Source organism: Pogona vitticeps, chromosome 2 (assembly GCF_051106095.1).
Source record: "Pogona vitticeps strain Pit_001003342236 chromosome 2, PviZW2.1, whole genome shotgun sequence".
Lineage (NCBI taxonomy): Eukaryota > Metazoa > Chordata > Lepidosauria > Squamata > Agamidae > Pogona > Pogona vitticeps.
This window is the reverse complement of record NC_135784.1, coordinates 124,637,275-124,650,639: the sequence shown is the minus strand read 5'-3', so window position 1 is coordinate 124,650,639 and position 13,365 is coordinate 124,637,275. Positions and strand designations below refer to the sequence as shown.

Here is a 13,365-nt window from a genome sequence, read left to right as displayed (position 1 = left end):
TTTATAGGTAATGACCAGCACTTTGAATTGGGTTTGGAAGCACAGTGGTAGCCAGCGCAGTTCTTGTAACAGGTACGTTATATGTTCCCTGTATCTGGTTCCAATCCGTAGTCTGGCTGCAGAGTTTTGCATTAGCTGAAATTTCCTAACTGTCTTCAAAGGCAGCCCCACATAGAGCACATTGCAGTAATCCAAATGGGATGTAACTAAGGCATGTATCACTGTAGCCAGATCTGACATCTCAAGGAATGGGCGCAGCTGGCGCACCAGCTTTAGCTGTGCGAATGCACTCCTGGCCATCGCCAAAACCTGGGCATCCAAGCTTAGGGATGAATCCAGGAGTACACCTAAGCTGCAGACCTGAGTTTTCAGGGGGAGTGTAACCCCATCCAGCATATGCTTATGGGAAAGGTTACTAAGCATATGCATACATCATGCAGACATTGCTTTGGATTAGTTGATTGATCAAATGCATTCATGTGCTTGAACTAGAAACTCCATTGACCACCAGTAGGAGTGGCAGCATGCAGGACAGTTGCACTAGTTTATGCTTTCTGCTGTGCCTAGAAAATAGAAATTTGGTGACATATTAGAGGGACGAGGATTGTGATTTGGAGCCAGAAGGGACAAAGAAGAGTTCACAGTGTGGTGTAATGCATAGAGTGATGGAACTAGGACTCAAGAGAACAGGGTTCAGACCCCACTTGGCCATGGAAATTCATTGGGGTGGGGAGAGTGGTAAGACCACTCCTTAAATATCTCACTTTCCTTGAAAGTCCTATTAGGGTTGCTGTAAGTCAGTTCAGACTTGACAGTACAGAACACACAAAGGGACAAAGAAGGTGGGACTGGAGTTTGGAGGGAAGGTTGCCCTTTCAGCCCGCCTGAAGCATCTGGCACAGGCCTCTAACCCTTGACAGTTTTCACCTGTTAAACATTGTCTTTCTGACTGCAGGAGAATAGCAGGATATTAAAAAAATATATTTTATGAACACTCTGTACTGGAAGTGACACACTGTAATTTGTAGTGCACTTTTGATGTTCTCAAACATGGGCCCTCCAGGGTGGGAGGACAGCCCCCATCTTACTTTTGCTAGATGTGGGTGTGCTGGGTGCATATGGTGAGCATGTGGACAATGGGATAAGGCTGAGCTTTGTAACACAAACAATTCCCTTTGGTCCAGGTTTCAGTGGCACTTTCTGTGAGATCAACATCAATGAGTGTGAGAGTAACCCCTGCGTCAATGGTGGTGTCTGCAAGGATATTGTCAATGGATTCAGCTGTACCTGTCCTTCAGGTAAGCCTAGATATTTTGGCAACATGGTGCTTTCTCTTTACTTTCCACAAGGAAGAAGAGTAATGCTGTGTCTTTTTCTTTGTTGTCTGCCCCCCCCCACTCTGAAGAACTAGAAGGTTTGTTTCTGGATTCCTGCATTGAGCAGGGGGTTGGACTCAATGGCATTAGAGGCCCTTTCTGGCATCATTGTTCTATGATTCTGTTTCACTTATATGGGTGAACTTGACCAATTTCCCTGCAGGGTTTCTCCTGATGATCTGGTCGCTATCTGGATCTCACTTTCAGAAGTCTGAGGAGTACACAAGAAGCTTAATTTTCCTTCCTTCTTCTCTGAACATTCCTTGGGAATGTCTGTCCCTTGTGTGAACTCCACTTTGTGTGTGTGTGTGTGTTGGATCTGAGGCTCAACGTAGAATTTTGCTGCAGTTTTTCGTGAGCTCACACTGCCCCTTGTGCTTTCTCTCCTTCCCTGCACTGGACTCAAGCATGTGCAGCTGAGCTAGGAGTCCGGTTCGTGGAATTTCTTGTCACTGTCTGGGACACAAGCATAGCCTTGGGATTTGGGTTTGGCTCAATTCCCCAGAATCTGCCTGTTTTTTTCTGCTACCAAGTGGGTGGGGGCCCCTGTATTCCATTCATTTGCTTCCAAGGTTGATTGACAGAAAGGCCTATAGCTTGCTGTGTGGGAGCCGGGACAATGGCATCTTTGTTCCCCCAGCCTGTAGCACAGGCCCCTGAACCCAATTTACATGTGGGGCAGACACCACGAAGCCTCCTGTGGAGAGGAGGGGGAGAGAGATTGAGAGTCCGTGCTATAGGCCTCTGGTGGTAGGGCTGAACTGTGCAATTGGGCTGGATGGAGCCTACACATTCCTCCTCCTCCCCCCTCCATGTGAACTTATTTCGCTTCTTGGAGTTTCTGATTTAGCCTGTTGATTTATATTGGCTGAGATTTTTGCCTGAAAAGTGATATGTACGGATCCTTTTACCAGTCTAGTTAGTGCCCTTACATGTAAAATATTCTGCTTTCTGATAGTTTGGGCAGCTGAGTGCTTGTGCTTTTCCCACGTAACCTAGTGTGGACCCCAGCTGATAAACTCGAACTGACAGCCTGGGTGGTACTTCCACTCTTCCCACTCCAGTTCTAGATTGCTATGCCTTTACTTGCTATTTGTGTGTATAAATGTTGACATAAAATCCCCCATGCATCAGATTGGATAAGGACAAGTGTTTGTGAATTTGGCGGGATGTTCTACCCTGTTTGGAAGATAAAGGATATGCATGTAAATGCTGTAAGAACAAGTACATGCTCCCCATTTGTTGGTCCTTCCGGCTTCTTTGACCTCTTGCTTTCTTTGGGTCCAGGCTTCTCAGGCTCCATGTGCCAGATTGATATTGACGAATGTGCCAGCACACCATGCCAGAACGGTGCCAAATGTGTGGACCGACCCAATGCCTACGAATGCCGCTGTACAGAAGGTGATCCCTGGCTGCAGCCATTTATTGTCTTTCATACTTTGCAGCTGTGTTGCTGAAGGTTTTTCCCCCTCCTCCTTCCAGCCAAGAGGAAAACTGTTGATGATGATTGCATGAGAACCTTTAGAATCTGGCATGCAGGGAGGTTGTTGCCTCCAAACGAGCCTTTTATGTCTGGCTTTCTTGAGTAGCTCTTGTGTGCCTTTTTAAGAGGCTCAAGCTGAGTGTTATGTGAGCTGCCCATTCCCGTTTACTTGCAAACATCTTTTAGGGGAAGATGTCTGAAGTCTTCCAAGTAAGTAGTACATGGACTGGGCCTAGTTTAGGGGTGTTTAATCTCTGTTTACTGGAGTGAGCCTTGGATAAGAATTCTTTAGTCCTTGTCCTCAAGTTAACCATGGAAGATTAAGAGCAAATTGATGTTTGTGTTGAGCTTCTTTTTCCGTTGGCCGTTTAAAAATGAACCAAAGGCGAAACCTTTTTAGGCCACAGCATTTCCTGCAGCAGGGAAGCTTACTGTGTTCAAATCAGGGGTGGACAACCTGTGGCCCTTCAGTCGTCCAGCTCCCCTAAGCCCCAACCACACATAGCCAGGGGTCAGGGGTGATAGGAGACGTAAACAAGCAATATTGGGAGTGCCAGAGTCTTTCTGTCCTGGTTCAAGGCAGGGGTCATCATGGCCCATGCTACATTTCGTGACTAATGGGAGCATAGGCCTAGGGATGAATTTTTTTAAAAAACAACACTCTCCTACAGAACTGTTTTTAGTGTAGAGAGAAATGGGATACCGAAATTGTACAGCTTGTACTTCTAGGAAAAACGGTAAGTTTTCTCTGATTTCTTACTAAGTTTCTTAATTGCTTTGCCTGACTTGCTTGGTACACATGAAGCTCAACCCATATTCATTGCCCAAACAAATTAAAAAAGAAGGGAAGGATTTTAAGTAAGTACCTATTCAATTTATATGCGTGGGGGGGTGGGAGGAAGGAAACTATTGTTCTGGAAAGCTCAGGACATTAACATGGAGTTTTGAAATCAAAATCATATACAACAAGCTGTGACAGGGAAGAAATGAACAATTTTGGCTAAACATTTGTTTAGTTCTTTAGATGCGACGCATTAGACTATGGCAACATTTTGATTAATAGCTTCTATTTTTTTGGAAAGGGAGGGGAGTGAGAGAGCTTTTTCTGGTATGCTCTGTACACTGTGTTGCTGTGAACCTTACTAACTCTGCCTTCCCTTCTCCTACCCAGGTTTTGAGGGAGCTTTGTGTGAAAGGAACATTGATGACTGCTCACCAGATCCTTGCCACCATGGCACCTGTGTGGATGGCATTGCCAGCTTTACCTGCACCTGTGTTGCTGGTTATACGGGGTATCGTTGTGAGAATCAGATCAATGAGTGCCATAGCAATCCCTGCCAACATGGTGGAAAATGCATTGACCTGGTCAATAAGTACTTGTGCCACTGCCAAATGGGCACCTCAGGTAGGCCATCCCTCATGCCTGCACAGAGAATTCCCCTCTCTTGTTCACAGTCTAGCTACCTATTATGTCTCAGCACTATTGGGCAGTATTGGATCATTTACAGGCACGCAGCATTCTTAGATCATGTCACCTGAGCTATGACAACTTCTCCTTCATTGGCCAAAATCCTGTTGCTTAGCATACTAAATCACAGTAGAGTAGGACTATTGAATCAATGGGGATTTAGTGATTCAACTGCTCCATAAGTTCCGTTAATTGAAACAAGCCCCTCTAGTTGTGACTTGCTTTGGCATAGTAAGTTGCAACTAAAGTAGGCCCATTTGAGTCATTGGAATTTATGGAGGAGTTGACTCATCAAATCCCAATTGATTCAATAAACCTACTCTATTATTTCGTATTCTAAGCAACTGGATTTTGGCCGATACGTCTCATCCTGTCTCTACCACTTGGACTTAACTTTGCAAATATTACTGAGCCCGGGAATGGATTTCCGAGTCTCCTCAGGGGCCTGGTGAGGTAGGGGGATGCCTGTGATGTATGATATCCCATGCCTGTATTATGTTCTCCTTCCCAAGGTACCAACTGTGAGATAAACTTTGATGACTGTGCCAGCAATCCCTGTGATTATGGCATCTGCCGTGATGGCATCAACCGTTACGACTGCATCTGCAAACCTGGCTTCACAGGTGATGGCTGAGTGGGGTAATTGCTGGGGGTGGGAGGAAGGGGGGAGGTAAAGGAATTAAGGGAATTGGTTCAAGAACTCCCACAATGGTTCCATGATGAGACTAATCAAGCCTTTGGCTTTGTGAGCCGCAGTTGAAATTGAACTACTGACAACTCTGAGATGTCACGCTTACCTGGAAGAGCAGACGAAGCTGGGCTGACTGCCCCATCTGGTGGGAAAATGACAAGGAGTGACCTTAGCCCTCTTCTCCCACTTAGGTCCCCTGTGCAATGTAGAGATCAATGAATGTGCATCCAATCCCTGCAAGAATGGTGGCACCTGCGTGGATGGCGAAGACGGCTTCTCTTGCCTGTGTCCCGAGGGTTTCCACGATCCACATTGCTATTCAGAAGTGGACGAGTGCAGCAGCAGCCCCTGTGTGCATGGCACATGCCATGATGACATTAACGGGTAGGAACTGGCCACCGAGATGCAGATTGTAGGGAGATAGGTTTGGAATAAGTGGCTGGGGCCACAAACAGACAGCCTTTTGCTCTGACATTGCTGGGAGGGGGGATCTGAAAACAGGAGTGCATTAAACCAGTCTTTACCAAGCAGTCCACTGGGTTTGAGCTAACAGTGGGTAAGAATCTCTTGGAAAGTATAAGAACTCAATGTGACAAACCCAGACCTACTGGGATATGTCCCACAGTTACACTAAGCTGCCACCAACCATTCCCTATAATAAGTCACACAGACCAGGGATGGATTTTTAAACAATAAAAGAATAAGGTTTATTTTAAATACAAACAGGGTAAATAAAACAATCAGGTGAATAAAATAAAGTAACGTGGCTTATTCTCACTCATACACACACCCAGTTTGGTTCACCCAGAACCTTAACTTGAAGCACAGACCCTGAACCTATCAGTTCTGGCTAACCAACAGACACCTGAACCTATCAGGTTGGTACTCTGACACACAGAAGTACCCTGTCTGACACACAGACTCCCACAACAGCTTCTTCTTCCCAGCTGCTGCTTCGTCACAACCCAGTGTCTCTCAGTGTCTGTCTCAGCATCTACTCTTCACCACACAGGCATCACATATTTATACAGTACAGCCCCTCCTCCTGATGTCCCGCCTTCCACTCCCCATAGGATGGAACTTTCCCTCCAAACCCATGACAGACAGGTAACATCAGTGCTGTTATGTAACACCTCCCCTCTTTAAAAGTTGTTTTGTAGGGGGAAAGCTAAGGTGCTTTTCACCAAAAAACAACCTGTATAAAACATACAACAACAGTTATACATACCCTATAATACTTACATATACTTACACTCCAAGTTAAACATAGCAAATAGGCATTTCAAACATTTACCATATGCATTACATCAATTTTACCTTTATTAATACAAACCAATTTAAAACCAGGTACATTTTAACTTTTTATCTTCATTATATACATATAGTCCATGTTCTTTCGCCGTCTTCATTCTTCAGGTCTTCTTGATAAGGCGTCAGCAACACAGTTCACTGACCCTCTGACCACCTTCACTTCAAAGTCATAGTCCTGTAAGTTCAAAGCCCACCTCATAAGTTTGCTATTGTGGGTTTTCATCGTCTTTAACCATTGCAATGGTGAATGGTCAGTACACAGAATAAAATGTCTTCCCCAGATGTAAGGCTTGGCCTTCTGGATCGCGTAGACTATGGCCAAACACTCCTTCTCCACGGTTGCCAAATGTCTCTCACCTTTTTGAAGTTTCCTACTCAGGTAGGACACTGGATGCTGGTCACCATTCTCATCCTCTTGGCACAGAACTGCTCCTACCCCGCTGTTAGACGCATCGGTGTAGATGATGAACTCCCGGTCGAAGTCTGGAGCACGCAGGACAGGATAGTTGATTAACGCCTCCTTCAACCTCTGGAACGCCGCCTCACAGTCGCTGGTCCACGGGATGCGGTCATCAGCCGTCTTCCTCGTCAGATCGGTCAGCGGAGCCGCAATCTCGCTAAACCTCGGGATGAACTTTCTGTAGTAGCCCACCAACCCAAGAAATGATTTGACCTTTTTCTTGGTGTTGGGTCTAGGCCAATCACGAACAGCTTCTATTTTGGCCTCCAGGGGTTTTATCATTCCTCCCCCTACCATGTGACCCAAGTATTTTATTTCTGGGCTACCCAGCTGACACTTGCTGGCCTTTACTGTTAGCCCTGCTGCACTTAACCTCTGCAGCACTAACTCCAGGTGTATCAGGTGATCTTCCCAGGTATTACTGAAGATCCCTATGTCGTCAATGTAGGCCACTGTAAAGTCATTGAGCCCTGCCAAGGTCTGGTCCATCAGCCTTTGGAATGTGGCTGGTGCATTCCTGAGACCAAAGCTCAGGACTCGAAACTCATAGAGACCAAAAGGGCTGCAAAAGGCAGTCTTTTCTTGATCCCTGGGATCAATTCTTAATTGCCAATATCCCTTTACCAGGTCCAATGATGAGATGAACCGACAACCCCCTATGGTTTCAATCAGGTTGTCTAGCCTGGGCATTGGATAGGCATCAGGAGTGGTTACACGGTTTAACTTCCTGTAATCAACACAAAACCTAATGCTCCCATCAGGCTTGTCCACAAGGACTATTGGAGAGGACCAAGGGCTAGAAGAGGGGACGATTATGTTCTCCCTCAGCATTTCGTCCAGCTCCTTCCGCACCTTGTCCCTATAGGGTCCCGTTACTCGGTATGGGGATACTGCCTGCGGGGGTGCATCCCCTGTGTGGATCCGATGCATCACTCCCTTCACTATCCCCGGCTTGTTGGAAAATACCTGTTGATATTTATTAAGCAGCATTTTTAATTCTTGCTGCTGGTCTTGGGTGAGTGCAGGACTGATCTTTACCTCCTCTGGGTTGTATTTTACTTCCCCTCTACCCTCCCAGAAGGGTAATTCAGCTTCCTCACTCTCAGCTGCTTTTATCGCGAATAAAACCCTCTGTTCCCCTCTGTAGTAGGGTTTTAGGGCATTCACGTGAACCACCCTCCTTGCTTGGTTCTCCTCTTGCTCTATTAGGTAGTTCAGGTCTGACATCTTGGAAATGACCCTATATGGTCCTGCCCATTTGAGCTGCAGCTTATTCTCTCTGCAGGGCCTAAGCCAAAGCACCTCCTCCCCTGGGTCAAAGTGCCTCTCCCTGCCTTCCTGGTCATCCCAAGCTTTCTTTCTGACCTTTTGAGCTGGCAGGGTCTCTGCTGCTAGCTCTAGGTTTCTCCTTAGGTCATTCATCAAGGTGTCTATGTAAGTCACAACGTCTTGTGGGTCACCCTGGGCGATCTGCCCCCAACCCTGCTCGATCAAATCAAGGGGCCCCTTCACCCCTTTCCCAAATAAAAGTTCAAATGGACTGAACCCGGTACTGGCTTGTGGCACTGATCGATAAGCAACCAAAAGGGATTGCAGCTTCTGGTCCCAATTGTTTGGATTCTCTGCCAAGAAAGCCCTAATCATGCGCATTAGAGTCCCATTGAACTTCTCAGTTACCCCATCACTTTCAGGATGATAGGCAGTGGCTTCCCTGAGCTTAATTCCACAGATTTGCCATAAGCGTTTCATGAGCTTTGACGTGAACGATGTGCCCAAATCTGTGATTATCTCTGAGGCAAATCCCATCCTGGACATGTACCCCACCAAAGCATCGGCCACTGTGTTAGTTTCGATGTTTGTCAAGGGTATGGCTTCAGGATACCTTGTGGCATGGTCCACAATTGTTAGAATGAACCTATTCCCCCTCTTTGTGGCCTTGGGCAAAGGTCCCACAATATCCACCCCTATGCATTTGAACGGAGTGTCAACCACAGGCAAAGGGCACAACTTTGCTTTGGTCCTGTCGCGGTTATTCCCCTGCCTTTGACACACATCACATTGTTTACAGAACTCCCTGATCTGCTTCCCTATGTCAGGCCAGTAGAAATTCTGTGTGATTCTCTGCTGTGTTTTGTTCACTCCTAAGTGTGCAGCAAACATGTCAGAGTGACCTCTCTGTAAGATCATGGGGCGATACTTTTCAGGTACCACCAGCTGACTTCTGATCCCATCTCCCCCTTTTGAGATATTTCTCAGGGTTTCTCTATATAAAATCCCCCTTTTCTCCAGAAATCTCACTGGGGTTTCAGGTGTTAGTTGCGCGTCAGTCACCTGTTCAAAACACTTTTGGAGAGTGGCATCTGCCTTTTGCTCCTGTCCAAATCTGCTGTCTGTGGTTAAGGTTTCCACCACAGCTTCTGAACTTCCCCCACCTGCTTCCGTCTCTGGCTCATCATTACCCCCCTGAACTGTCCCTGTGGTGGCTTGTGAGCGTGTAATCACTAGCACCCGTTTCACATGTTCAGCCAGGTCATTTCCCACGAGCACGGCTGCTGGCAGAGTCGATGAAATCGCTATCCGCCAATCTCCCCTCCAGCCTTGAAAGTTGACAGGTACCTCTGCTACTGGCAGAGAGATTATCTGCCCCTCAATCCCTGCCACCTTCATGCTCTCATTTGGGATTATAAACTCCCTAGGAATAATATCTGGATGGCACAGGGTTACCTGGGAACAAGTGTCCCGCAGCCCCCTATACTGACGGTCAAGTATTCCTACGTCCACCCCTGCTGTCTCAAACAACTGAGAATCTGTTTTTATCAGCAAGCAGCGCTTTACCTCCAGAAGAGGACCATTTTCCTCAGCCTGATCAGCATAGGTAGCTGTTCCAGACTGAGTAGTCATGGCAACAGGCTCCCTCTGTGACAATGAGCTTTGCTCTTTCTGGACACAGAACACAGCTTTTGGCTTGGTCCCACTAGAATTCTGAGGCACCATTCCTTTTAGCTGCTTTAATTTCTCACACTCTGAGATTAGATGACCCTTTCCCTGACAGAAATAGCATTTTCTGGTATATTTTGATTCTCTCTCATCTTGTTTTGGTTTTCCCTCCAAAATCTGAGGTCTTGGTTTCATGTCTGAGGGCTTCCCTTCACCATGGGCCCCTCCCCCTTGCTGGCTTTTCCCTGGTCCCTGAGAGTACTTGCTGTAGGTTTCTTTGGGTTTACCTACAGATTTCCCCTCACCCAAGGGCTTTCTTATTTGGGAGATAAAATCTGCGATCTCTGCGGCTGCTGCCACAGATTTCGGTTTCCTTTCCCTCACCTGGAATTTCAATTCCCCCTGCAGGACTGAATAGAACTGTTCCAGGGCTATCAAGTCTTTAAGCTGCTCATAGGTCTCTATTCCCTCCTGCGATAGCCATTTCTCAAGCAGCCTCACCAATTGGGCCCCCACTTGGGTAAAAGTCTGTTCTGGTTTTTTAGTGAGGGACCTGAATCTTTGTCTCAGCTGCTCTGCATTTATCCCATGTCTTGCAAACACCAGTTTTTTAAACTCTGCAAAATCTTTCATCAATTCCTCAGGCATCTCGGCATAAACCTCAGCCAGGCTACCACTGATTAAAGATCGCATGATGGTCATCTTCTCAGTTTCCCTCACTGAGAAGTCCACAAACGCTCTTTCCACTAAGGAAAAGAACACCTCAGGACAATCTCCCTTGTGGTACACAGGGAATTTCTTCAGGTCAGCCTTAGACAGTTGGCCTCCCTCAGAATCCCTATTATTATTATTGTTCTGGTTCATCAGTTCCAGTTTTCTTAATTCAAACGCCATTCTCTCTCTCTCCATTCTTTCTTCCCTCTCCATTCTCGCTCTCTCTAACCTTTCCTCCATTTCCCTCACCCTCAGTTCATGCTGTTGGGCTAGGAGTATTTTCCTGAGTTCTGGGTCCTGCTCTCCTGTGCTGTCACCCTGCACTGAGCCAAATTCATCCTCAGAACCTTGGTCAATCTGGGGGTCTTTCACTTCACTCATGTCTGCTACTTGGCTTCGAGTCAAGGGCATAACCCCCCTCAGAACAGGCTGCTTTAAAAAGTCAAGCCTCAAAATAAAACGACCACTTTTTTCCTTTTTGCCTCAGAACCAGCTCTCCCTAGGCTGCTGTTCTTCAGCACTAAATTTGTAACAGTATCGAGTCAGAGCCTACCCCCCTCTGCTGGGCCTCTCAGCTGGCAAGCTAGCTCGCTGTTGCTACGCAGTTTTGCCTCAGCGTTTTCCCGCCAAAACTAGGCTGCCTCAGAGCACCTTAATCTAAGTCTCCCCAGTTGGCACGTTCTTCCACTAGTGCACCTCCCCGTGAGGTACACCTAGAAGATTACCTACGCGCCTCAGACTGTCCCTGACTAGACCCCCCTTGCTCTGGGCACACTTGCCAAGGCTTTGCTGGACCGCTGGACAACTGGACCAGTCGTATCCCACACGCTGGACACCAATCAATGTGACAAACCCAGACCTACTGGATATGTCCCACAGTTACACTAAGCTGCCACCAACCATTCCCTATAATAAGTCACACAGACCAGGGATGGATTTTTAAACAATAAAAGAATAAGGTTTATTTTAAATACAAACAGGGTAAATAAAACAATCAGGTGAATAAAATAAAGTAACGTGGCTTATTCTCACTCATACACACACCCAGTTTGGTTCACCCAGAACCTTAACTTGAAGCACAGACCCTGAACCTATCAGTTCTGGCTAACCAACAGACACCTGAACCTATCAGGTTGGTACTCTGACACACAGAAGTACCCTGTCTGACACACAGACTCCCACAACAGCTTCTTCTTCCCAGCTGCTGCTTCGTCACAACCCAGTGTCTCTCAGTGTCTGTCTCAGCATCTACTCTTCACCACACAGGCATCACATATTTATACAGTACAGCCCCTCCTCCTGATGTCCCGCCTTCCACTCCCCATAGGATGGAACTTTCCCTCCAAACCCATGACAGACAGGTAACATCAGTGCTGTTATGTAACACTCGTGACTTTCTTTTATCTTGTCCCTTTGCAGGTATCAGTGTGAATGTGAACCAGGATGGGATGGCACCAACTGTGATGTGAACCGCAATGAGTGTGAATCCAACCCATGCCAACATGGGGGCACCTGCACGGACTACGTCAATGGCTATCGCTGCAAATGCAAAGAAGGCTTCCAGGGTATTGCTTCACTGTAGCTTTCATGCCCTGCTTCCATCACCCATGCTTTGCCCTGAACATTTACATGACATCTTGCTACCATCTAGCATTTTTCTATCCAAAAACTATATACTGTATTCACATATATTTTGTGCTCCCATCTATTATCTGGAAATGTTATGGGATACACTCAGTCTTGCTAAACAGCATGTTTCTTTTCCCTCTAATCCTGTCTGAAAATTGTGGTTGTAGGTTTTTCCGGCTCTTTGGCCATGTTCTGAAGGTTTTTCTTCCTATTTTATTTATTTATTTATTTATTCTATTTATATCCCGCCTATCTAGTCGATTAAGACCACTCTAGGCGGCTTACAACAAGGGGTACAGCAATGAATAAAAGCAGTTTTACATAAAAGAAAACTTTCAACAATTGGGTTAGACACTAGGAAAGAAAAGAAAAGGGGAATCAGGAATTTACTAGGGGGGAAGGCCTGCCGAAACATCAGTGTTTTTAGTTGATTTTTGAAGATACCCAGCGAGGGGGCCGCGCGAATATCAGGGGGTAAGTTGTTCCAGAGGCGAGGAGCCACCGCCGAGAAGGCCCGATTTCTTGTTTTTTCCTTCCGGGCCTCCCTCGGCGTTAGGCTCCTCAGCCTCACCTCCTGGCTCGCGCGAATGACACGGGTAAATCTTGGTGGGAGAAGGCGTTCACTTTCTGTGTTCTGGCGATGCCGGCCACATAGCACAGACAGAGTTCCGACTCCTGTCCTCTGAAGATGCCGGCCACAGAGACTGGCGAAACGTCAGGAAGAACAACCTTCAGAACACGGCCAAAGAGCCCAAAAAACCCACAACAACCATCAGATCCCGGTCATGAAAGCCTTCAAGAATACCTGTCTAAAAAGTTGGGTTGTGTGGAAACCATCAAACCTTCTCTCTGTGCCTTTGTATTCATAAGTGGATTTTAAGATTTTCTGTGCACACCCCCATTTGTAGGTACTTACTGCCAGACGAACATCAATGACTGTGCCTCCAGCCCTTGCCTCAACAAGGGGACTTGCATTGATGGCATCGCCAGCTATTCGTGTCACTGTGACTTGCCTTACACCGGTGAGCAAAGAGGTTTTATGGTGCGGGATGTATGTGGTTGGTGGGGTGTGGAGGGTTAAGGTTGTAATCTGCTGGAAAGCATAATTCTTTTAAAGAAAACTGATCTCCAGTCTGTTGCACAGAGTTGTATATCAAAACCTGTCTCCTCAGGAGAAGGGATGGATTGGTAAGCCACAGTTTGTTTGTACTGAGTGCACATTGGAGGCTGAAGGATCATGGCCTTTATGGATACTCTACATTTTAGCCATTTAAGGGATATATTTGCTGTGAATGA

At 46.6% G+C, this 13,365-nt stretch overlaps 1 protein-coding gene across 3 annotated transcripts in view; it reads left to right on the top strand.

The window, feature by feature from the left end:
* The window catches only part of NOTCH3 (notch receptor 3), an 80,134-nt gene that overhangs the window by 43,653 nt on the left and 23,116 nt on the right, over positions 1 to 13,365 (top strand). For all 3 annotated transcript variants that reach the window (XM_072990348.2, XM_072990350.2, XM_072990349.2), the window contains exons 9-15: positions 1,185 to 1,298; positions 2,664 to 2,777; positions 4,031 to 4,264; positions 4,840 to 4,950; positions 5,210 to 5,402; positions 11,860 to 12,005; positions 12,978 to 13,091. In XM_072990348.2, coding sequence (XP_072846449.2) covers positions 1,185 to 1,298; positions 2,664 to 2,777; positions 4,031 to 4,264; positions 4,840 to 4,950; positions 5,210 to 5,402; positions 11,860 to 12,005; positions 12,978 to 13,091 — 1,026 coding nt within the window. The remainder of the gene's footprint in view (positions 1 to 1,184; positions 1,299 to 2,663; positions 2,778 to 4,030; positions 4,265 to 4,839; positions 4,951 to 5,209; positions 5,403 to 11,859; positions 12,006 to 12,977; positions 13,092 to 13,365) is intronic.